This window comes from Aptenodytes forsteri, unplaced genomic scaffold (assembly GCF_000699145.1).
Source record: "Aptenodytes forsteri isolate BGI_AS27 unplaced genomic scaffold, ASM69914v1 Scaffold46, whole genome shotgun sequence".
In the NCBI taxonomy this organism is placed as follows: Eukaryota; Metazoa; Chordata; class Aves; order Sphenisciformes; family Spheniscidae; genus Aptenodytes; species Aptenodytes forsteri.
In genome coordinates, this window is record NW_008794774.1 from 7,356,486 (window position 1) to 7,379,693 (window position 23,208).

At 40.6% G+C, this 23,208-nt stretch overlaps 1 protein-coding gene across 1 annotated transcript in view; it reads left to right on the top strand.

The window, feature by feature from the left end:
* The first annotated feature begins 8,141 nt into the window (after positions 1–8,141).
* Positions 8,142–23,208, top strand: part of FOCAD (focadhesin) — a 121,917-nt gene continuing 106,850 nt past the window's right edge. The window contains exons 1-5 of the mRNA XM_009274297.2: positions 8,142–8,244; positions 8,690–8,778; positions 10,823–10,897; positions 12,458–12,612; positions 17,739–17,843. Of these exons, the coding sequence (XP_009272572.1) occupies positions 8,722–8,778; positions 10,823–10,897; positions 12,458–12,612; positions 17,739–17,843 (392 nt within the window). The 5' untranslated portion in view covers positions 8,142–8,244; positions 8,690–8,721. The remainder of the gene's footprint in view (positions 8,245–8,689; positions 8,779–10,822; positions 10,898–12,457; positions 12,613–17,738; positions 17,844–23,208) is intronic.

Genomic DNA, 23,208 nt, shown 5'->3' on the forward strand with positions numbered 1-23,208 from the left:
GCCTGCGGGGGATGTCACCGCGGCGGGGGCACCGGCACGACGTCAGGCCAGCAGCGAAATAACGACGACTGCTGCCGTTACTCAGTTGTGTTTTTTGTTTTTGGGTTTTTTTTATTTAAACCTGGTTATTTTGAGGAGTTGTGAAGTGCTGCACGTGACACACAAGCGATGGGAGTGTTTGCGGGTATTCTCACTCCGCTGGTTTGGTAGGAACACCGGTTTGAATCAAGAGTCCTTAAGAATGAACAAAAGACAATAAATACAGAAAATGTGATCTCAGTGCTCCCAGCGATCATTTTCTGTTATTCAGCTTGGCTTACCATGTCGTAATTAGTTTTGGTAAAGTGGTATGGACCAGATCTGAAGGTGTAGTGCCATGACAATCCCTCTCTGGTTCAGTTGTATTAGCAATGCTTGTCTGTCTTAACATTAGGATGCTGTCTTGGGTTTGCGTGGCAAGGTTTTGGTAGTATGGGGGCTACAGGCGTGGCTTCTGTGAGAAGATGCCAGAAACTTCTCCTATGTCGGATGGGGCCAGTGCTAGCTGGCTCCAAGATGGACCCGCTGCTGGCCAAGGCTGAGCCAGTCAGTGATGGTGGTAGTACCTCTGTGATAATGTATTTAAGAAACAGTAAAAACTGCTGTGCAACAGCACCTGGCAGAGAGGAGTGATAATATGTGAAAGAAACAGCCCTGCAGACACCAAGGTCAGTGGGGGAGGAGGTGCTCCAGGCACTGGAGCAGAGATTCCCCAGCAGCCTGTGGTGAAGACCATGGTGAAGCAGGTTGTCCCCCTGCAGCCTGTGGAGGTCCACAGTGGAGCAGATATCCACCTGCAACCCATGGAGGATTCCATGCCAGAGCAGCTGGATGTGCCCTAAGGAAGCTGTGACCCTGTGGAGAGCAGCCCATGCTGGAGCAGTCTCCTGGCAGCACCTGTGATCCTGTGGAGAGAGGAGCCCATGCTGGAGCAGATTTTCTGGCAGGACTTGTGACCCCGTGGAGGACCCATGCTGGAGCAGTCTGTTCTTGAAGGACTGCACCCTGTCGAAAGGACCCACGCTGGAGCAGTTTGTGAACAACTGGAGCCTGTGGGAAGGACCCACGTTGGAGAAGTTCGTGAAGGACTGTCTCCTGTAGGAGGGACCCCATGTTGGAGCAGGGGAAGAGCATAACTGCAACTCTCATTCCCTGTAGAGAGGTAGAGAAATTGGGAGTGAGTGAAGTTGACCCCAAGAGGAAGGGAGAGTTGCGGGGAATGTGTTTTTAGATTTGTTCATATTTCTCATTATTCCACTCTGATTTAATTGGTAATAAATTAAATTAATGTCCCTGAATTGAGTCTGTTTTGCCCGTGACGGTAATTGGTGAGTCATCTCTCCCTGTCCTTATCTTGACCCAAAAGCCTTTTGTTATAATTTCCCTGCCCTGTCCAGCTGAGGAGGGAGAGTGATAGAGCGGCTTGGTGGGCACCTGGCATCTAGCCAGGGTCAACCCACCACAGATTACCATTCACACTGATTATGTTGGGAAAACAAGCAAAGGTCCCTTTCTTATACCTTGTCTTTTTTTTCTTTATCTTTCGTGTGTGTTGGGGGTTTGTTTGGGGTGGGTGGTTTTTTTCTGTGTGGTTGATGGTGTAGAGTGCCTCTTCAGCAATGAGAATAGGAAAAATGGAGCTTAAGACAAACAAAAAAAGGTGGTAGGAGAAGTGAGATGTAATTAGTTAGAGCTTAACAAGGTAGGCTGCTGACGTACATGGGATAAGTTTGGGGATTTTTAGTAGCCAGTGTATGCCTGCTGGGACCCTATTTTGGCAGGGTCCTTTGCAGTATGTTAGGAGAGGACTACTGTAAGAATCTGCAAGATAATTATTCCCTTTCCTAGTAGTCCTGTATTGTTTTTCATTTCTGGAGGCAGGGAAATGAGAAAGAACTGCTTGCCTGAACCTTATTTTGGATATGGATGGATTTGTTTCAGGGTGACGCTGTTTTCTTTGCCAGGGTTGTATTTTGTATAACACTAGTATCTCTGTCAGCTGCAACATGGAAATAAATTACACAATGCTCTAAGTTTGTTAAAGTTAAAGAAGATTCTGCTAAGTGGTTTTTTGAGACAGAATGCTGTCCTAAATGTTGTAAGCTGCGGTAAAGCTTGTCAGTAGTTTTCAAGGCTGTTGTTGATAGGCTGTAGAGACCCTCGCCAGCTCTCATGAGCCTGGCCCTCCTTGTGTTTGTGGTAAAAGGCAGTCAAAAATAGGAAACAGTATTCTGATGTTGCTTTTCCAATTCTTGGGATTATTGTGTGGAAATTGTGCCATTCCTGGGAAGGAGAGAAAGGGGCTGCAAGAAATGCTGATGCTTATACCTATTTATAGAAGGGGCTTGGCATACTGACAAGAGTGGGCAGTAACCATGGTTCCTAAAGGTGACAAAACAGTTGTTCAGATTTTTTTTCTTTAATCAATAGAAAGTGGTCTCCAAATTAAAGTAGCTACCTAAATTGAAGAAGGGGAAAAAGCCCTCACCTTTTTGTTTTATTTCTTTCTTTTCACAGTGTCTAAGTTTTGACCTAACCTGGATAGCTTTCATGTCTTCAGTGCCAAAAAGCAAGACGCTGGGTTAAGAAAAGGGTTTGGTGTTTTTTTTTTTTTACTAACTCCAGATTTAGCTAGTGGTGAGGTTCCATTTTATAAATAATACTGGGAATTTTCTGCAATTATTTTGACTATCTTTTGGCTCTGCAGTTACTACCAACAGCAGCTGTTCTTCTCTTAAACATGTTCTTCTTACTGTCTTTGTCTCATTATATCATCACTCTCAGAGTGCACAAATGATTGTATGATGTTTCCATGGAGGTTATTTGCTATTGGGAAGGCTGGAAATGATGCTTTGAGAAGTGGGATATAAATGAACAAATTGCATCATGGGGACGTGTACCCAGCTCAAGAATGCATTTAGCAATTCCTAACCATTTTCTGATTGAAATCTTGAATGGCTAAGTTCGCTTGACCTCCAGATGCCAACATGAATGTTAAGTGAAAGCGTATCTCTTCAAAGCTTTCAAAGAACAGTAGCCACTACCCTTGGACTAGGTACTACTTCCTTAAAGTTTTTCTTTTGATGATTTTTAAATTTGCTAAATGTTGTCTGTGAACTTTTTGCCTCTTCTCAGAAGGATGAAATGTTAATGGTACTCTGACAACACTGCCAGTAATCGTCTTCCATGATCTGTTTCTTTGGGGGTGCAGAGTCAGCAGAGAGAAAGTAAGTGTTCTGAATAATGTATAGTGAGAAAAAAGACTTATTTTTGCACAGAAGAATAACTATGAAATCATATGCATAGATTAGGAGACCTATAAAATAGCATTTAATGTTTGTATTTTACTAGTGTGAAATAATAGCAATCAGCAGCCTAGTTAAGAAGAGATATTCTATTAAGTATGTATTTGAGGTAAAAAACTTTCTGCTCTTTGTACCTGTGCAAAATCCGTGTGGGAAATAGATAATAAAACAATGTATAAAAGTAAGCTTTATTATCTTTCTTTCTCTTCACAATACTTGAGCATTAAATGTTTTAGCCTGCCTATATCTTATAGCTTCTAATTCTTTTATGTAATTTCTAAAGAAAGAGAACCCTTCTTGCTTAGTATTAAGCATGTAGGCAAATCCATGCCCACTCAGCAGACTCCTTTAGTATGGACAGAAGTGCTTTGTTGAATGATGATGTCATTTTGATGCTTGAAGTTCTTTTTTGTATTTAAGGGTGATGGTGTTGGACTTCTAGTTTGTCAGGTTTCCGATACTATGTGTTTTTAATGTGCTCTTCATAAAATGCCATTAGAGTTGGATGCAGCGGATTCCTGCATTTTTTGCAATGTTTTGCAATTGCATTGCCATCTAAGCTTTGCAGCAGTGTGCAGGGTGGCATCTTTATTTTTGATTCATTTGGTTCGCAATTCTAAAGTTCAGATCAGAAACTATGCAAGTGTCTGTTCAACTGAGGATGCAGCTTTCTCCCTCTTTCTACAGTGAGATTTTATTTCCTTGTGGTACCTTTGGTTGTAAATGGCTAAAGCCCAGAAAGAGTGGGATGAAGAAGGCCAGTAGCAGAGTACAGACCCTGAACTTCAGGAGAGCAGATTTTGACTTATTCAGGGGACATTTTGGTAGGACCCTATGAGAGGTAACTTTGAAGGATGAAGGAGCTCAGGAAAGCTGGCAGAGCTACAAGCACAGCATAAGGTGCAAGAAAAGACCACCCCAATACTCAGGAAACCAACTAGATGTATTGGGAGACTAAACAGTGTGCTCCGGTGCAAAATTGGCAGCATACAGGAGGCAGAAGTAGGAACAGTCTACAGAGGGGCACTTTAGAAACATTGCTTGGGCATACAGAGATGGTGTTAGAAAAGCTGAAGCTCAGTGCAAATTGAAATTTGCAAGGGATGTCAATGGCAACAAGAGGAGCTTCTACTGTTACATTAATTGTAAAATGTTGAACAAAGAAGTAGGACATTTTCATGGTGCTAAGAGAGCTGGCCAATGCCCTTGTGAGGTTGCTCTCTGTTAATCTTCATAAGGTCATGGAGATCTGCAATGACTGCAGAAAGGCAAACATTGACCCATTTTCGAAAAATGCAAAAAGGTCAGTGTGGAGTACAACAAGCATGTCAACCTTACTTCAGTCTGTGGGAAGATCATGGAGTGCATCCTCTTGGAGCACATTTCTGGGCGTGAGAAGGAGGAGGATCCAGTCGACTACAAGCCAGTCAGTATCACTTCAGCCCCTGGGAAGGTTGGGGAACACATCATTGTAGAAGCCATTTTTAAATGCAAGAAGAACAGGATGTGACTAGCAGTCAGTGTGGATTTACCAAGAGCAAGTCATGCGTGCCTGACGAACCTCATTGCTTTCTATAATGAGGTTACTTGTGCTGTGAACAAGAGGAGGGCAGTGGATGTTGTATACTTTACCAAGACCTTCGATACAGTCTTCCATTGTCTCCCTATCACCAAACTGGTGAAATATGGCCTGGATAAGTGGACAGTATAGTCAGTGGAAAACTGGCTGGATGGTTGGGCTCAAGGGGTGGTGATCAGTGGTGCAAAGTCTATCAGACTGGCAAGTAATGGTGTCCAGCAGGCATCAGTAGTGGGCGCAACACTGCATAGTGCCTTCATTAATGACTTGGATGATGAGATGGAGTGCACTCAGCAAATTTGTGGCTGACCCCAAGTTGCAGAGAGCATTCAAAGCACTGGTAAGTAGGGTGCTCTTCAGGTGGACCTAGACAGTCTGGAGAAATGGTCTGATGGGAACTTCTTGCAATTCAACATGGAGCAATGCAAGGTCTTGCATCTGGAATGAAATAATCCCATGCACCAATACAGGCAGGGGCTGACTATCTAGGAAGCAGGTCTACAGAAAAGGCCCTGACGGGGGGTCCTGGTAGACACCAAGATGAACCTGAGTCAGCAGTGCAGTGTGGCAGCAAGGAAGGCCAGCTGCATCTTGGGCTGTATTAGTAAGAATGTGACATCCATGACCATGATTGTTCCCCTCTGTGTGGCACTTGTGAGGTAGCGTCTGGAGTGCTACATCCAGAATTTGGGCTCCCCAGTACAAGAAGGACACTGGAGCAAGTCCAGCAGGGGCCATCAAGATGGTCAGGGGTCTGGAGCACAAAATGTACAAGGGGAGGCTGAGAGCAGTGCCTGTTCAGCTTGAAGAGGGGAAGGCAAAGGAGAGACATTATTGCCGTTTGCAACTACCTGGTGGGAGGATGCAGAAAAGATGGAACCAGACTATTCTCAAGAGGTGCACAGCAATAGGATGAGACGCAACAGGCACAAGCTGACTATATACAAACAAAAATTACATTATATACAAACCAAAATTCCTGTTAGGTATTAGGAAAAAGTTGTGGGTTGGGTTTTTTTTACCATGAGGGTTGTTGAGTATTGGAACAACTTGCCCAGGGAGACTATATCCTTGGAGGTTTTCAGGATATGTGTGAACTTGGGATAGAGCAAGCTGATCTTATCAGACCAGTTCTGATGAGGGAATTGGGCTAGATGACCTCTGGAGATCTTTGTTCCAATCTAAACTCTGATTCAGTGATTCTTATTGGGAAAAGTAAACATGGGTATGGATTTACCACGGAAAAATTATGCCTGACCCACCTGATTGCCTTTACTAAAGGATAAAATAACTGGATTTGTAGACAAGGGGAGAGTGGTAGATGTCATTTACGTCAACTTGAGCAAGGCCTCAGCTGTATCCCACAGTGTTCTTGTGTCAAAGGTAGGATGTTTGCCCACTGGCAGAGCTGCCCTCTGGACAGATTAGAGGAACAGGCTGATGGGAACCTCAGGAATGTCAACAGTGACAAATGCCTTGTCTTGCCTCAGCCCTTACAGTACAGGCTGGGGATGGGCTGGCTATGGAGCAGTTATGCGGAGATGGCCATGGGCCCTGGCAGGCAGTGCCCCAGGCAGTGTTAGCAGGGCATAGCCTGGGAAGCCAGGTTAGGGTGGGATTTATCCCCCTCTGCTCAGCACTCATTAGACTTCATATCGACATGTCCAGTTTTGGATCCCAGTAAGGGAGAGGCACTGACCAGCAGGAATGAATTCAGGAGAGACCATTGAGACAGTGGGGCTGCTTCCCTTGCCCTGCGAGGAGAGGCTGTGGGACTGGGGCTGGTTCAGCTGGGTGCAGGGACAGCTTCGAGGGTACCCAACAGCAGCCCTGGCACTGATGGGAGAGGGGTGAAGAAGACACAGCGAGGCTTTTCAGAGCAGTCTGTGGCAAAAAAGCTTGGGCTAGTGATGAAGAGAAAACTTTTATCAATCAGTACAGCTCAGTAAGGTGGTGCCTTCTCTGATTTTGGAGGTTTTCAAGCCCTGATGGGACAAAGCCCTGAGCAACCTGGTCTGACACCATGGCTGAACTTCCTTTGAACAGGAGGTTGAACTAGAGGCATCCTTAGGTCCCTGCCAGCTTTGATTATCCAGTGATCCTGTAAAATTTCCAGGCATTCCACGTGCGTATGCAAGTGCCTTTGCTGAGGGTGAATGCCGAAGACTGAAGAATTGTTTAGATGGTATTTCAGTTCATTAAATTGCATTGATATAGGTGTTGTAAATATCTTGTAGACGTTTAGTGTAGATTGATTGAAATTGAGGAATTGTTTCTGATGGGGGCGGCAACAGACTTCTGGTCTGTCTGGAATAACTGATTTGTGCTTCCGTTGAAAGTGTACTGTGCTTCTCATGATCCTCTACTGTAGTTTCTTCTTTTAATATGAATAATAAAAATTACCTGGTGGCAGACAGCATATAATTCCAGTGCGTTTGTGTCAAAACTACCTAGGAAGGAACCTTCCATCATTTTGCTGCTTCTTAGGTAGAACTGGAGGGGGTTGTTTTTTCTGTCTCAGTTGGTATGTACAAATAGGTTGAATGCATCTAGATCCACTGGGGTTTAGACATGCTCAACAGATCTAGGTATGTCTGGAATTGTTTGCTGTAGTGATCATATTTCTTTTTTAAAAAAAAAAACAAGATGTCAACTCTAGTTTAATGTGTGTTCATTATATGGACACCTATTGTCTCAAAATGCAGTTAAATCTATTCTAAAACATAACAAACCCATATTGGCATAATTCTGAGTGCGGTTAACATTTTTTTTTTCCCCCTCCTAATCTTTCAGAAATGTAATTCACATATTTTGCTGAATATTTTAACTGCCAGGAATTTATATTCATTGTGGTGGTAACTTAATTTTGAGTTTTCCTGCTGTGAATGGTATTTGTTGTGGCACATGCTGCATTTGCATGTTTCCAGGGTTTAATTAGGTCTTTTTGAAAATAAATGGCAAGATTCTGAATGCATCACACCGACAGCATGTCTTGAAATTGGAGTATTGTGCATGTATATGTTTTCTTAGTGGTTATTGCAAAGGATTACACTTAGGTTTTCAGCAAGTGCTAGGTTTTTTATTTTTTTTTAACGAAGCCATCCCCAGTGACTGGAGGTGTGTTTACAGTAAACTGAAATATTTGAATATTTGCAGTTGGCTATCAGTTTCACTGGTGTGCAACAAGGTAAGCTGAGTTCTGATTTCTCTCCAGTTAAGGTTCCCATGTGCTTGTGGGTGCCTGCATATTCCAACTTAGAGAAGTTTTTTTTTATCAAGTGTTCCAGCCCCTAACTACAATTACCATTTACAGTCTCACAGGTGGTTCTTTTGTTTGTTTTACTTCTGTTCTTGCATGAAATAATTGAAAAACTTGTGGAGAATTTTGCATTTTAAATCATGTTTTAGAAACTGTGAACAGTCCTCTTGAGCTGTCCCATTTTCAAGTCAATGAGATATACTTAAAATGCTCTCCCAGATAAATGTTTTCAGAGTACACATATGCTGTGCCATATGGAACTGTATATTTGCTCCAGCTTTAAGAAACGTTGATCACCCATTCTTTGTGCAAGACCAATGAGTATTCAACATTTCTTGGGTTTAAGCCCATCAAGCAAGGTGATATGGTAGGCTTAGGAGGGGAAGAAAATGCTTTAATGCTTACATCTGCTGTTAAGTACAACATAAATCTTGTCTATTTTTTTCCTGGCAAATAGCATGGTTTCTTTCCCAGTCCTAAGTATATTTTTTTAAATCTCTCTTGCAGAGTGAGAGTTAGTGTCATATGACAGAGCCAAAATGTTGGATGACATCAAGAAGCGGTTTGAATTTCCTAATGCAGTTATTCAGTCACAGGTAATTTTTTTAAAAGCTGTAAATGGATTGAATTGTCAATTGCCCCCTCTGTGTAATCCAAACATTGGACATAATTGCTTATCACTGTAAAGTCTCTGCAGGAAAACCAGAAGCTTTCCAGGTCTGGAAGGTTTAAGTGAGGCCAAATGGTTTTTAGTGACCCTGTGATCTTGAGAGAAACCAGAAGTTACCAGATGTCATGTGTGGGGTTGAAATACTTGACAATACTTTATAGAACTGTCTTTAGGACTGATCTGTTTTCTTCCTGTGTGATGAGAGCTGATGAACTACTGCAGTCTTGTCTGTCATCAAAGAATAACTGTATACAGAGCTCCACTGTGATCAGCAGACCAAAACCCTTTATTTTCAGATCCATGCATTGGCTCCTAATCATGTTCACCTAAAACTTTCTCATGTGCATAAAGTGTTTAGCACAGTATTTTTAACAGACAGGAAGGAAGAAAGTAATAAGCTCCGTTTAAATAATGCACCTTCCTTGCTTTGGCCAACTCTCATTTCAGTATTAAAAATGTATCTCTTCAGCTCTAAGATCACTGCTAACTTACCCATTTTCTTCCTCTTCCTGTTTTGAATTCAGGATTAAATATGTAGCCATTTGTTTGATGGAATAAGTTGATGTGAATGCAGTCTGTGCAACCTGGTGTCTTTGTTGCCTTTTCAGTTCAGCTCAGTCTACATTAGTTTACAATAATTAAGTTTGAAAGAGAGACACAGAAGTCCCCTTGTGATCAACTTAGCATTTAGGAGAGGAAGTCATGTCCCTGAAAGCTAGAGTTCATCTAAGGTGTAGCAAAGTGTCTTGTACTGCAGATGAGTTCACGTCATTGCTAACCTTAATGAGTAGGACTCACATCTTTGAACCAGTTCATTTTTCTTCAGTGCAGAATGTCCACATGGTACAAATATTGCTGAAATGTCTTGGCTCATCACTACAGCTGCACATCACTAAGGGCTACTGGTGTGCTTTGGTTGATTTTGTGCTGTGCTTTGGTTGCTTTGCTAGTTTCCACTTACATTCTGTGACCCCTGAAAAGCGTGCTGTAATCTTCAAACTATCATCAGGCCAGGATTCAACTTCGTGACAGATGTCTTCTCTTTCTGGGACCAACCAAGACATCTGCTCTGCAGAGCATGTAACCTACACAGACAAGGATCAGCGAAGTGAGAAACTTGAGCATAGTTTTGTAGGTCAGAAAGTTTCACTGGTGAATCTAGTTATTGGAATGCAGTGGGCTAATCTATGTTTTGACTTTCCTGTACAGCTCACTGCAAAAGCCACTTCCTATTGATAAGCCCCTTTTCCAGTGTAATGAAAGTGTTTTAAGGATGTGGTGTGGGTGTGAATTAATTTCTGAAGTTCTTTATAAACAGGAAAAAGAAAAAATAATAGAAGATTCACTTGGTAAGTGCACTAAAAAAGATGTAATCTGCCTGGGGAGCATGTTGTTGTTCTTGCTATGGGATAGCTGCAGAGATGAATATCTGACTTTGTCCCATTTTCTCATTCCATTTTCACAAGAGTAAGATTCCCAAATTATAAACTTGTGATGCAAAAATTTGGGCAAGTTGCTTAGATTTGCTGTGTTCCACATCCTCTCTTGCTTCTGCTGCCCTATATAGTGAAGGATTTAATAATTACCAGTGCTGTTAAGTACACTGAGATCTGTACAGCAGCGGAGCTGTAAATGTCTGTTACAGTTGATGCATTAAAATATCTGCAATTCCTGAGTATGTACCTCGTTCTAATCTTATAAGAGGTTCTGTACAAAGAGACCCTTGGATCTATGTGGAGCCCTATGGAGGCTTGTTTCTCTTCTGCCTCAGGATAACAGTAAATAGTAGTATGCCAGCATTATGGAGATTTTTGGCCCTAAAACATATTTCAGCTTCCATACCAGTAAGTTTGGTATTTCAGATCACGATAAAATGATCGTATGCAACAGCAGTGTAAATTCTTCCTAATAGAGAATTGAAAAATAACACTTGATCTGCATGTGTGTTTTATTTCTTTTTTCTCTTTCAGGCAGTGGGTCATCTGATTGCTGCAGTACTGAAAGAAAGTATTTCTTCGGAGAAGATCAGGCAGGCGTCTGACCAGGTCTGTCATTCTTTCACTTCTGTCTCCTCTGCATCCATATGTGCTTACATTATTCTATGGTTTCTCATTCCCATTGTGTAATTTTAATAAATCCTAGAAGTTAAGTGAGGTAGTTAGCCATATGTGTCTGGGCGTACAGGTAGAAACGGTAAATCTCTGGGATCAGAAGAGCAGTTCTACTTCCATCAGAAGTCTTAATGGCAGAAGTCTTAATTCTGCAGAATACCAACATCTAGCTATGCTCAGTTTAAGAGAGTTTTATTTGAGTTTATTTACATTACTGCAAGTGAAGTGCCATATGGTGAGACACTGTCACTTAAGTAGGAAAGTCTTTTACATCACTTTAAAAATTTCAAAAAGTACGGCGTTTCACATACCTGTGTTGGTGTTATATTTTATATTAGCTAAGTGGAGCTTATATTTCTTTGAGAGAGCATGGTGCAAAGGCACACTTTGCCTTTCAGTTGAGTCAGGCTCGCTTAAGTGCAGGTCTGTCTTGTTAACTGAGAGGCATATGAAATGCTGGCATTTGCAAGTGTCACAGAAACATAGGAGGGGTGTTAGTTAGGACTTGCTCCTCCGTTTTTCCTCCCCAAAAGCTGACTTGTACAGAAATGAGCAGAAAATGATTTGTGGATTTTTTCCTCCCAGTCTGAAGTCTTAAAAAAAAAAAAAAAAAAAAAAAAAAAAACCCAAACCTGCAAAGTGCTGAGTTTTGATGTGAAGGAATATTGGAGGTGTGTCCGTTCTCTAACAAAAGCTCCTCCAGCAGTCCTGATCGTAATATCGTAATCATGTTCCCAAATGACATTCTGTTTTGAGCTACAAGCAGACTCTTCCCATTTGCCATCCCATGAAAATATTAAACTGAAATACAGCAACACCTTCTAAAATGCTAAGAAGCAGAAGATTGTGCTGCTTAGACATTGCAGGCTCCCTTTTTATTCAAGAGCATTTTGCAGTGTTCAGTTGTTTAAAAATGTTCCTTGTTTCTCCATTTGGAAGCTACAAAGTCAGCAAACTAACCTGTGAATGCAAATTTAGCATGAAAACAAGCAGCATTTTTAATGGATACTGCCAAACCTTTGTGCTTGCTAGCAAATGCAGAGAACTGAGGACTTCATATGGTGAGTAAAGACGACTTGCCTCTGGATAGCCCTTTGTATGCCTGCCTCTAGCTGTCTGCACTACACCTTGCTGTAGCCATAGCTTGACACAGCAGTTTGAGTTGTCTCCAATTACATCTTGATCTTTTTAATGAGAGTGAAATTGATGAGAGCCTACCTGCATAGGCACAGCTGAAAAATCTGTTTGCCTTACCCTTTTCTCAGAGACTCCTGTCTGTACTGAGGGCATAGGCAGTAGGGGGCAGGAAAGTGGGAGCTGTCCTGGGAAAGGTCTGCCTTAGGTATAGAATCTGTACCCCAGCTTCCTCTCTTATGCTCTCTAAGACTTGAGGAGAAGTTGTCAAGCAGGTTTTTATTTAAAAGTCTGTTTGAGATGAGTGAAGAGAAATCAGTGTCAGCCTTCTCATTGCTTGTGTCTCATGCTTTTGACTAGACTCCTGCTCTGAACTTGCTTTGGGAGAAGTGCTGCAGTGAGAATGTTGCCTTGCGAACAGCCTGCTCTGAGGGGTTGGTGGCGCTTGTTGCAGAGAAACATGCTGAGCTTGACTATGTTCTTCATGGAGCTCTCAACCTGATTCCTTCAGCAAGGTAGTGTTTGGTTGCCTGATTTTGTGTCTTTTGTCAGCTGGTTATCAGACATTGCTTTTCCCTTGTAAATACAGGGGAAGAGAAGAGGTTCTGTAAATTACAGTATCTTCAAATAAGTTGTGGCATTAAGGACTGGCATTGCCCTGCCAGTCTGCTGAAGGCTGTTACTTTCATCTTGGCAGTGTGACACTGTGGGTCTCTGACTTAAGAACTCGTGGAGTATCCTATGCATGTAAGCTGAAATTGTTAGCAGTTCAGACTAATGCTCTGAACTTTGAACTGTGGAACCTCAGAAATCAATGCCCTGCCTAGTTTTGTTGCCTCTATCATGGGGAAGGGGGAAGAAAATGGCAGCAACTTCCATTATGAGGAAGGGAAATAACTTCCTAATCAGTTTGTCCAAATAACTAGTTGCTCAATTAGAGTTGCCACAAGACTGTGGGTGCGGATTAGGAATGCTGGGTTTTGTTTCCTTGTCTGCTGAGGAAGAAATCACTTTACCTAACTCTGCAGCTACTCCTCTTACAAAATTCTGCAAATATAATGCCTACATCTCACAATGGTGTTCTGAGCTAGACTGCCTGTGCAACATACTAAGAGAATACAGTTGTGGGGGGAAAAAGACTGTGCATAAAATTTATAAATGGGAAGTCAAATGATGATTGGGAAGATATTTCCGTTCAAATCTACCAACCTTGTAAAGTTCCTTGGCTATCTTTTTCTCTTCTGATTTTTGGCAGCTAACTGGATTTCTGCACTAAGCTTTCTCATTCCCTTCCTAGAGAATGCTAGAGTTGTTTTTAGCCAAGCCAGCTAATTGGTGCTACACCTGTGATGTATTATGCTGGTGGGCTCAGCATAGAGGTTGCAAGAACCACACTATTCAAGACATGTTTTTTACCCCTTCTGACCTTCACATAATCAGTTTTAGGCTGAGGTTTTTCATGGCCAAAGGTGAGTTTAGGTTTGAGTAAACTAGTGAAATGCTTAAGAAATCAGATATTTTAAAAAAGACTGTTTCTCTCCTTGTGACTTGCTTGTTTGCAGCTAGGATCTTGCTATGATGATGCTGATTCTATGCTGAGTTTACAATAAGTGGTTATGGATCCCTAGGAAACGTTTTGTAAATATATTTTTATAATATGAATAATTTCTGCAAACCACTGTCCTCCAAATGACAAAATTTTACTAGTTCAGTTTGGGGTTAAGGGAATAATCTGCATTGTTAATAAAGTAGTAAAAGCACCTGTGCTTAGACTATGAGAACCTGAGTCCTGTGGGGGTAAGGTGGAGGGGAAGTTTCACTAGCTGTGGCTTGCTGACTAAGAAATGTGAAATGCCTGTTCAGCTAAGGGTTTGTTACAGTATCAGCAGTTTATAAGGAAATGAAATGTTAATACAAATTCGTACTTCAGAAAATAAAAAGTGTAAAATGGGATATTTAGGATTGAGTTAACCTTAAAAACAAAATCAGAGTTACAAATTGAAAGGGCTTGGATCTACCTCATTTCTACACCATTCTTAGCTTTTTCCATGTGTGAAACAGACACACATGACTGATTGCTATAGTAAGTGCTGGCAAATTACTCGGGAACCTTTTACGTATTTTTGGCAGCTTCTCCCTGACATCCCCCCCTCCCCCACAAGCTGCCACAATTCAAACCACATCCACTATGGATTGCAAAACAGGGTTTATATAGCCTAACCACACAAGTCTGTGGGTTTACAATGTCTGTAGCCTCAGGAGCTGATTAAACTAAACTTCAGACTGGTTCATTTCAGTGCTGATACTTTTTTTTTTTCCCTTGACTCTTAGAATTGTAGCCTGCTGTTCGTCATTGTGCTCCCTGCCAAATTTTCATCCAGGTTTGCTCTGTGGCTTTGCACTGCTTTGTGCACAGTGTCTCTAAAATAAAGTGAATATGAAATTAGCAGCTAGTGGCAGCCAGCAGAAAGGCACTTGCAACTGCTGAGCACCTTTCAGTGCTGAATGGAGTTAGGTGAATGTTTTATTGGCAAAGACTGCTCATGTTGTGTTCTTGCTTCTGTTCCTTCTGTTATGATGAATTTAGCAGGGGCTTAGTGCACCTGGTGGGTTTTACTTTGTCAGGTGTATCAAATTCTGCATGCTAGGAAAGACATTTTGTGTTGTCAGAGGTGAACATCCAGTGCTTATCTGAGTTGACTTGTTACATGGTTCACACTATCTGCTCATTATACAAATGGGAATCTATTCTTACCTCTCCGGTGCATCATTGTATCGTAACTGTCTCTTATACCCAGTGTTCAGTTTTCACTGATGTCCCAAGAGTTTAAACTTCATGGAGCATCATATTTATGTGTGTTTGTGTGTGTATGCATATATACAAAATATGTACACATGTGTAAATATATACATGCACATTTTTACACATTTTTAACATTGGTCTCCAGCTTTCTGTGTAGAAGATGGTGGGAAAACTCTATGGCCTGTATTCAATAATGAATGAGCATAAATAAAGTCAGTCTATTTAAAAACCTGTGAAACAATGGATTATTGTAATCTTTAAGAAATTGTCAGAAGCGTTTCTGTGTGTATGTATGTTTTCAGAATGTTTTTATCACCCGAGCATCCATGCCTGTAGGAGGTGGGGAAATCCTTGCAATATGTCATGCCATTTTGCTGCTTGTGTTCAGGAGCTGAGTGCAAAGCCTAAAGCAGCCATTCTACCCCCACCTCCTGCCTGGGAATTAGGACCAGCAATACAGGAGTTTCAGAACAGGGAAGCCTGTTTTCTTGCTGTTTTATGGTTTGTTTTTCTCCTCGATGCATAGTTACCCAGTTGAGGCTGGTAAATATGCTAGCATATTATCCAGCTTCAACTGACTCTTTCTAGCAATGAAGTATCTAAAAGGTGGTTCTTCTCTCTCCCCCTCCATACCTATCCAAAAGGCTCCTTCCTCCTCTGTGTGTTAGGTTGACTGCACTGGGATTTGGAAGCCTGCTACACACCTTCCTGTTGGTTGCTTTGCAGCAGAGTTCTGTCAAACCTCATGTTTTCTTGTATAGTCAGATTTCAATGTTTTGAGAGCCAGGTGTCATGACAGCCAGTCATTTTAAAGATTACAGGCATATCTTATAGCTGGTCTGTTTTTGGAAGAAAGAAAGAAAACAGAAGCATATTCTGTCAGTTTTGATCTGGGTCAGTGTTTTCCAGCACTGTTGGCAAAAGTATGAAAGGCACAGAAGAGAGAGTATACTACTTTGCCTATACCTGGAATATGAAGCTAAGCATTTAGTGGTGGGGAGATCCACTGTGGGAATATCTGGATGTTCCCTGGTATGCCATACCAGCTTATGGAAAAGAGTTTGTCAGCAGGTAGTGATAAGCATAGTAAAGGTCTGGCAGTTAAAAGTGGCATTTGTCTGTGTGTTGCCATTTTCTTTTGCGAATGATGTGAGGGTTTTTTAGGTTATGATTCTATAATCATATGATCTTTGCCTTTGCAATTTTTGAATCTTCAGTAAATATCAAGTCATGATATTTCTTTGTGATTACATGTTGTTACCACACATTGTTGTGTTGATGTTGGTCCAGCCTGTGTGTGTAAATGCCTGTCTTTTGACAGTGTTCATGTGAAGTCTCCCTGTTCTTTGATAGAAATTGCTTAAATTTGTTCAGACTTTTTGATATAGCTTAAAAGTCTAAATGTATGTATATCTGTTCATAATTTAGGAAGACATTTGGGGAGCATACTGCACTCTATGCCAAACAGTTAATATTACTGTATCTCAGTTTGTTCATGTGTTAAATGAGGATGATGGTTGGTTTGTCCTATGAGAGGGTTACCTAAATTCTGCATAATTTCTTGTTTCCAGCTCACCATCTGTGAGGAGTTCCTGCAGTTTTCTATTCACTGATGGAGAAGTGGAATTACAGATAAAATAGATTTCTCAGATTTTTTTTCCTGCTAGGAAAGAAAGAAAGGGGAACAGTAAAAAAAGAAAAACCAAAAAAACCCCAAACCCAGCACCCAATTCTCTTTTTCCTCCCTTATTTTGCCCTGTGTGATAGAAGTAACTTTTTGTCGGGTGACAATCTCTTATAATTATATGTTGTGTTAGCTCTTCCTGTTCATTATGTGAATAAAGTGAGGAGTAATTATGGTTTATTAACATGAGTAGTAAACTATCTAATAGATTTTTAGGGGATGATGATGCAATTGTATAGCATGTTCTAGATGAAAAGTCGAAGAATCAACCATGACTTTTTTTTTTCCTCTGCTTCTACACTTTCACCTTGTGAAAGAGTGTTTCATTATCAAATCCAGTCTATTTTCTTGAGAAGGGATTGTGTTAGATCTGGCATGGTCTGGTTGGAAAGGTGTGGAAAGCATTTAAAATTTTGCTCTCCTTTTCATAATTGAAAGTTGTCCTTGTAAGATCAGCCAAGTAGTAATAAGCTCTAGACTTCTTGAGCTCTTTACTGCATGGTCACAGAGCTTTTTTCCCCCCTTGTGGTGGACTTTGTTAATTTCATTAGTGTCTCTCTGGGAGAATATGGGAAATTCCAGAAATACTGTTGTTTCTTGAATTTTCCTGAATGGTAAATTAAACAACATAGGAGGAGGGAGATAAAATAGCTGTATGTATCTATTTTATGTAGTACTTGGCTCCTGAGATCAAAAGTCAGCACAAACTAGATGTCTCAAATGTCTTTTCTGACAATGTGATTTCTCTTGCTAAACGGTGGCATGGTTGAAATTTGTGTACCATGCTGGATGTTTACCTATATACTTGCATTCGGAGAAGAGCTAATTTTCCATTTTTAACATATTAAAAGCACCAGCTTCAGTTAAACTGAGGACAGCAAATGTACTTGTAAGATGTGGTAGAAGCAAACCATCAAAAGTTTTAATTGATGCATTAATTATTCTCTCTGCTGTTTTGCTCATTATGTGAAAAAGAAAACAAAGAAACGTGGATGCACAACTTGCCCAAAATTGTGTAGGTAGATGCGAGGAGGATATTAAGGAGAACTCGGGGCTTCCTGAGTGTCAGTTTTGTTCCTGGGTTCCTCCTCTTATGGAGGAATAAACTAATGTAACTACATACGTGACAGTAATGTATTTCTTTTTGTCAACAGGAATGTGCATGGTTTAGTAAAAACTATTTGGAAATTACTACAAATTCAAGCTATTCAACTGGGAAAAGATGGAGATGAGGCTGTTCGGAATCTGTATGGAATCAGGTTAGTTTCACATTGGTTTTATTTAGATACCGTAATAACTTTTTGTCCGATTTCTAGAAAAAACACAGATTGTGTTGATACTGGCTTTCAGTCTGTCTTTTTTTTTTTTTGACTGTGCAGGGAATCAAGCACTGGCACAGGTTGCCCACAGAGGTGGTGGCATCTCCATCTTTGGAGATATCAAAACCTGACTGCATGTGATCCTGGGCAGCCTTCACTAGCTGACTCTGCTTGAGCACATGGGTTGGACTAGATGATTTGAGAAGGTCCCTTCCAACCTAAATGATTCTCTGATTCTGTGATTTTTTTTTTTTTTTTTGGTTGAAAGTTTTAAGGAGTTCTGTAGTACAGGGATAAGATTGCCACCATAAGCTCAAAAGGGGCAATGGCAACATGAAGGCTGTGTGCAAGAAAGAACAAATAAATACTGGGATTTGTTCAAATACAGTAGCTGGATGATTGCTAATAGTCCTTTTAATAAGTCTTTTATTTTAAGACTGTGGACCACTTCCCTCTCACTTGTTTTTCCTGCTCTATTCTTGTTATCAAAGTAAGGTACCTGAATGCTTTTACTGTTAAAGTCGTTACCATGTAAAAATAAATCTTTTGAAGATGCATCCAGAGCCACTCATATAAAGCTGTTATTCATGCAATAGCAGCCTTCCTAAGGGGACATCCTGGTGATTTCATCCAGCTCTTGAGAAGCCATGCTTCAGTGCTGACATTAACAGCTGCTAATCTTTTTTGGAGAAGGTCTCAGCTTGGTAGATGTCATGAACGTTTTTCAAGTTGCTTCTTATGCAGTTAAGAGGTATCATTGTAGCAGGCTGTAGCTATAATGCTTTAAGGATACAAAAGGTGCTATTTGGAAGACAGGAATCATGTCTTTACTTAAGCAGAATGAAATAGTGAAGAAAAGTGAAACAGACTTTGGAGTGCTGGATGCGCTTGCATTCCTGAAATCCTGTGTGCCTCTGTTTTCCTAGCTATATCAGTTCTTTCTACAAAGTCCACACTCTTATAGAACAGTTTTAATTGAAAAGGCAGGTAATGAAGGGTAGTCAGACAGAACTTTTTTGGAAACTTTCTCTTTAGTAGTAAATAATCTTATTTAAAGTCTCCTGGTAGAAGAGGCTAAGTTAAAGCAACTTAATTCAAGCTCCATGTGAAAAAGAGGGTAGTAGGATGTGGCTGGAATAAAGAAATAGCCTCTTCCCAGTAGGTACTGGTAAGAGACAAGGAAGGTAAGATTTGATCATTTAGAATAGTTTAAAGTAATAGAGAACTGAAAATAAGCAGCAGACTTACACTAAGCCAATAAGTTTTTTGTTTTTCCTTTTGCTTCCAGTTAACTTTAATGAAGAGAGATGTCAGATTGTTTGACTTAGTTTTGAATATCTAGTAGGTCAAGGCCCTGTGATTTTGAGATCTGACTTTTGGTTTCTAGTGTACAGAAAGGCCTGTCTTTATTCAGTGACTTGTTACATAACAATTTTTGTAGTTGCATTCTATCAAGTGCCATTAAAACTTGATTTCTGAAAGAAATAAAAGAATGTATACAATAACTCACCAACAGTAACCTCCTATTATGGTGTTCATATATTATGCTGTCAACTCTGCAAAAGTATTCCATGTGGAAATCATCAGTGAAGAATCAAAAAGCACCAGTATGTTCTCAAGTAGTTTGCTATTGTCATCTCCCTTGGGACATTTTAAAACCAGTATTACAAGGTAATAAATAAATTTGGTTTAGACCAATGTTAATTCTGGACAATAGAATTACTTTTATAATACTGCTTCTTGTGATGATGTAATATCATGAACAGTTCCTGAAAAGAAATGGGAGAAAGTAATGTCTTGCAGTTTTAGGGGTTTTGTCTGGTTATGTTGTATTTGGTTTGTCTGGATGGAGTTGGCTTTCCCCATAGCAGCCATCATAGTGCTGTGCTTTGTATTTGCAGCTAGAATGGTGTTGATAACACAACAGTGTTATGGTTACTACTGAGCATGCTGTCTCTCCAGCCCACTCCCACCCCTTCAAAGGCCAGTAAGGTGGGGGTGGGCAAGACTTTGGGAGGGGACATAGGCAGGACAGCTGACCCAAACTGACCAAAGGGATAGTTCATACCATATGATGCCGTGCTCAGCAATAAAACCCAACAGAAAGGAGCCGGGAGGAGGGGGCATTCATTATTAGGGTGTTTGTCTTCTGAAGCAACTGTTACACATACTGAAGCCCTACTTCCCAGGAAGTGGCTGGACATAGCCTGCTGATGGGAAGTAGAGAATAAATCTTTTTGTTTTCTTTTGCTTTCATGTATGGCCTTTGCTTTTCTTTATTAAACTGCCTTTATCTCAACGCACAAGTTTTTAATCTCATTTTCTCACCATGCTACTGAGGAGGGGGAGTGGGAGAGCAGCTTGGTGGGTACCTGGCAGCCTGCCAAGGTCAACCCACCCCATAGGTTTTCTGATTTCATCTGGGGAAGCCTCTGTAGTTCTAATGCTGGGATTCTCCACTTTCTGTAAGCAGATTAACCTTGGAAAATAGAGAAGGGATTACCTCTGTTCCTACAGAAAGTGTGAAATGTTCCTTTTACCCTAGTAAGTTGGTAGAAAACTGCCTCGTGTATCACTGAATTTTGGGATTCTTAATTGTTTCCATAAGCTGTGTAAGTACCACTGGTTTGTTTTTTTGGTTTTTTTTTTTTAAAAAACTAGTATTCCAGTGGTGGATAAATACCAAAACAAATATGCTGGGGGTTTTTTCAGGATGTGTGAAAAAAGTTATGTGATTTTTAAATTCACATATGGGATGATCTGCACTTTTTATTATGAAGTTAGGACCAGCTGTAGCAGAGGCAGAAGTAGTCTGCAAGTTGGTCTCACTGTGGACTAGAACTGAGCATTCCCAGTGGATTTATTATCTCGTCTGGCATAAAGTTGTCTGTTTCCTGTGCATATTAATATAGCTGTCCAATAACCTAAGCTCAAGCTGAATTGAGTGGGAAGGCAGGGAAGAGGGGGTTTTGAGGAGTGCTTGTCAGCATTCTCAGTGCAAGTGGGTTATGACATGCATATACAGAACTCTGGCTATAAATTTTTGCTGAAAGCTATTAACTTTTTTTTGTAATGAACTAGTATTTTACATTATTCTTAATGATTTACCACGCATGGTTTTTATTGTCTTAAAATTCTGGAGAGCTGCCAGCTTTCTGAAATCAAAATTTAGAGCAGGTAGAAAAATGCTTTAAAAATGCATATTTGATGGTGTAAAGTGCTATTCCATCTTTCTGAAAGGGCCAGGGTCACAGCTGCATACGCAGAAAAGTACATTGACTGCAGATGTTGTTTCCTCATGAAGAAGAAGCAATCTGTCACTGAATTTGTGCTCTAAATCAGCTTGGAGTTCTCTTGTGTTCAAGAGATGTAACAAAAAGGTTTAGATAACCTAAAAGTTAAAAATAATTTTTGTTTTATTGTTGCCCCTCACATAAATTTTATCTTTGTTTCCTTAGACAACTTATGTATTTACAGGTGGATAGCTGCTGTGTCTGGTTGTGCATTTTGCTTTATCCTGAACCCACCGGCAATAATTTAGGGTAGTAGCAGTGTAATGTCATTTAAAGATGTGTGTTTTACAGTGCTGTGCTAGCAATTCTTAAGTTAGTGTTGACGAGAAATTGCATCTACACACCTCATTTTTACTACTGCTAACAGCATTATCAAGTGGAACCTTTTTTGGGCTACACATTTTGGTGTTTTGTTATTAATCACTGTTCACTGTGGAGCTTAGCTAATTTCTTTCATCAGCCAGTTCAGTGCAGTTATAGTCATTTCAGAACACACAAAATCTGTCATAAAAGGCTTGCTTTTTTTCTGGATAGTAAGCCATTTTCATTTTAGACTCGATGTGTCACGTGCTGACTTTATGAAGGTTCCACTGACTTCAGTGTCATAGCAGCACTTAGATGACTGGAGACATATTCTTCTCATTAGGAAAGGTAATTAATTCTTAAAATATAACAAAGGTATTGAAATAAACAGCTGCTAGAACTCTGTTTGTCTGTACAGGGCTATGCACTTTCAAGGTCCTGGCATGGTATGTGAACAGTATTTCTAGCTTGCTGTCTGATAAATGATCCTGTTTATGATCTTGCTGGGTTCAAGCGCTAGACAGGCAACAAGCTTTTGCCTCTTGCATGCTGTCATCTTGGAAAGTTGCAATGAGGCAATAACCTTAGCCTTTCTAGTCTTCGTACACATATTGTAAAAGACTAACTTTAGTGAAACGTTTACAGAATCAAGGAAGGTGGACATAAGAAGACCATGTATGTAAGTTAATGAATTTTAGAGAGATGAATGTGGGAAGTACCAGGCTTCGAGCCCTAAATATGAAGGCCAGACCTGTAATATATGCATACTTTGTGATCTTAGTTAGTATCTGTTTTCTGAACATGCTTCAAGTAGTCCATCACATCAGCCAGCTTTCTGAAAGTCCCTATGTCTCCCAATTATTTATTTGCCTTAATAGAAACACACCTTGGTGTGTTTTTCTTCCTTTTTGGAAGAAGAATTGTTTGAGGAGCAGAAGGAGAACCCAGTGTAACAAACAAACAAAAAAACCCAACAAAAACCCCCCAACTATCTTCTGAGCTTGATAAATTGTTCCAGTGACTGATTCTTCCTCAGTGAAAATACATTCTCTTTTTTTTTAGTCTGAATTTGCCAGTTTCAGTTACCAACCTCTGATTCTTGTGTGCTAGCTTGACATTTCTTGCAGTATGAAATTTCTGTTCTCAATGAAGGTACTTAGGCTGCAGTGACACTATCCCTTAATCTAATCCTTGTTAGCTTGTGCTTGCACTGAGAGATGTGTTTTTCCAGGCCTTCATGAGACAGCCATGAGAATAATTAAACTTCCACAGATTTTTAGTAACTGACTTGAAAGATGGGCACCGGAATAGGAGCATAGCCTGTAGATTGAGGGATATTATTACGCTTTTTCCTTGGCACTTACCAGATGGTATCTGGAGTACTTGTGTCCAGTTTTGGGGCCCCCCACTACAAAAAAGAAGTGATAAACTGGAGCAAGCTTAGTGGAGGGCCGCTAGGCCCTGTTCCACAGGGCTGGAACACGTGCTGTTTCCTGAGAGAATTAGGCATGTTTAGGCTGGAGAAGACACCACTTGGAGGGGACCTAACAGCAGCCTTCCCAAGGACTGAAGAATATATAGAATAGAATAGACTATTTCAGTTGGAAGGGACCTACAATGATCATCTGGTCCAACTGCCTGACCACTCCAGGGCTGGCCAAAAGTTAAAACCTATTATTGAGGGCATTGTCCAAATGCCTCTTAAACAC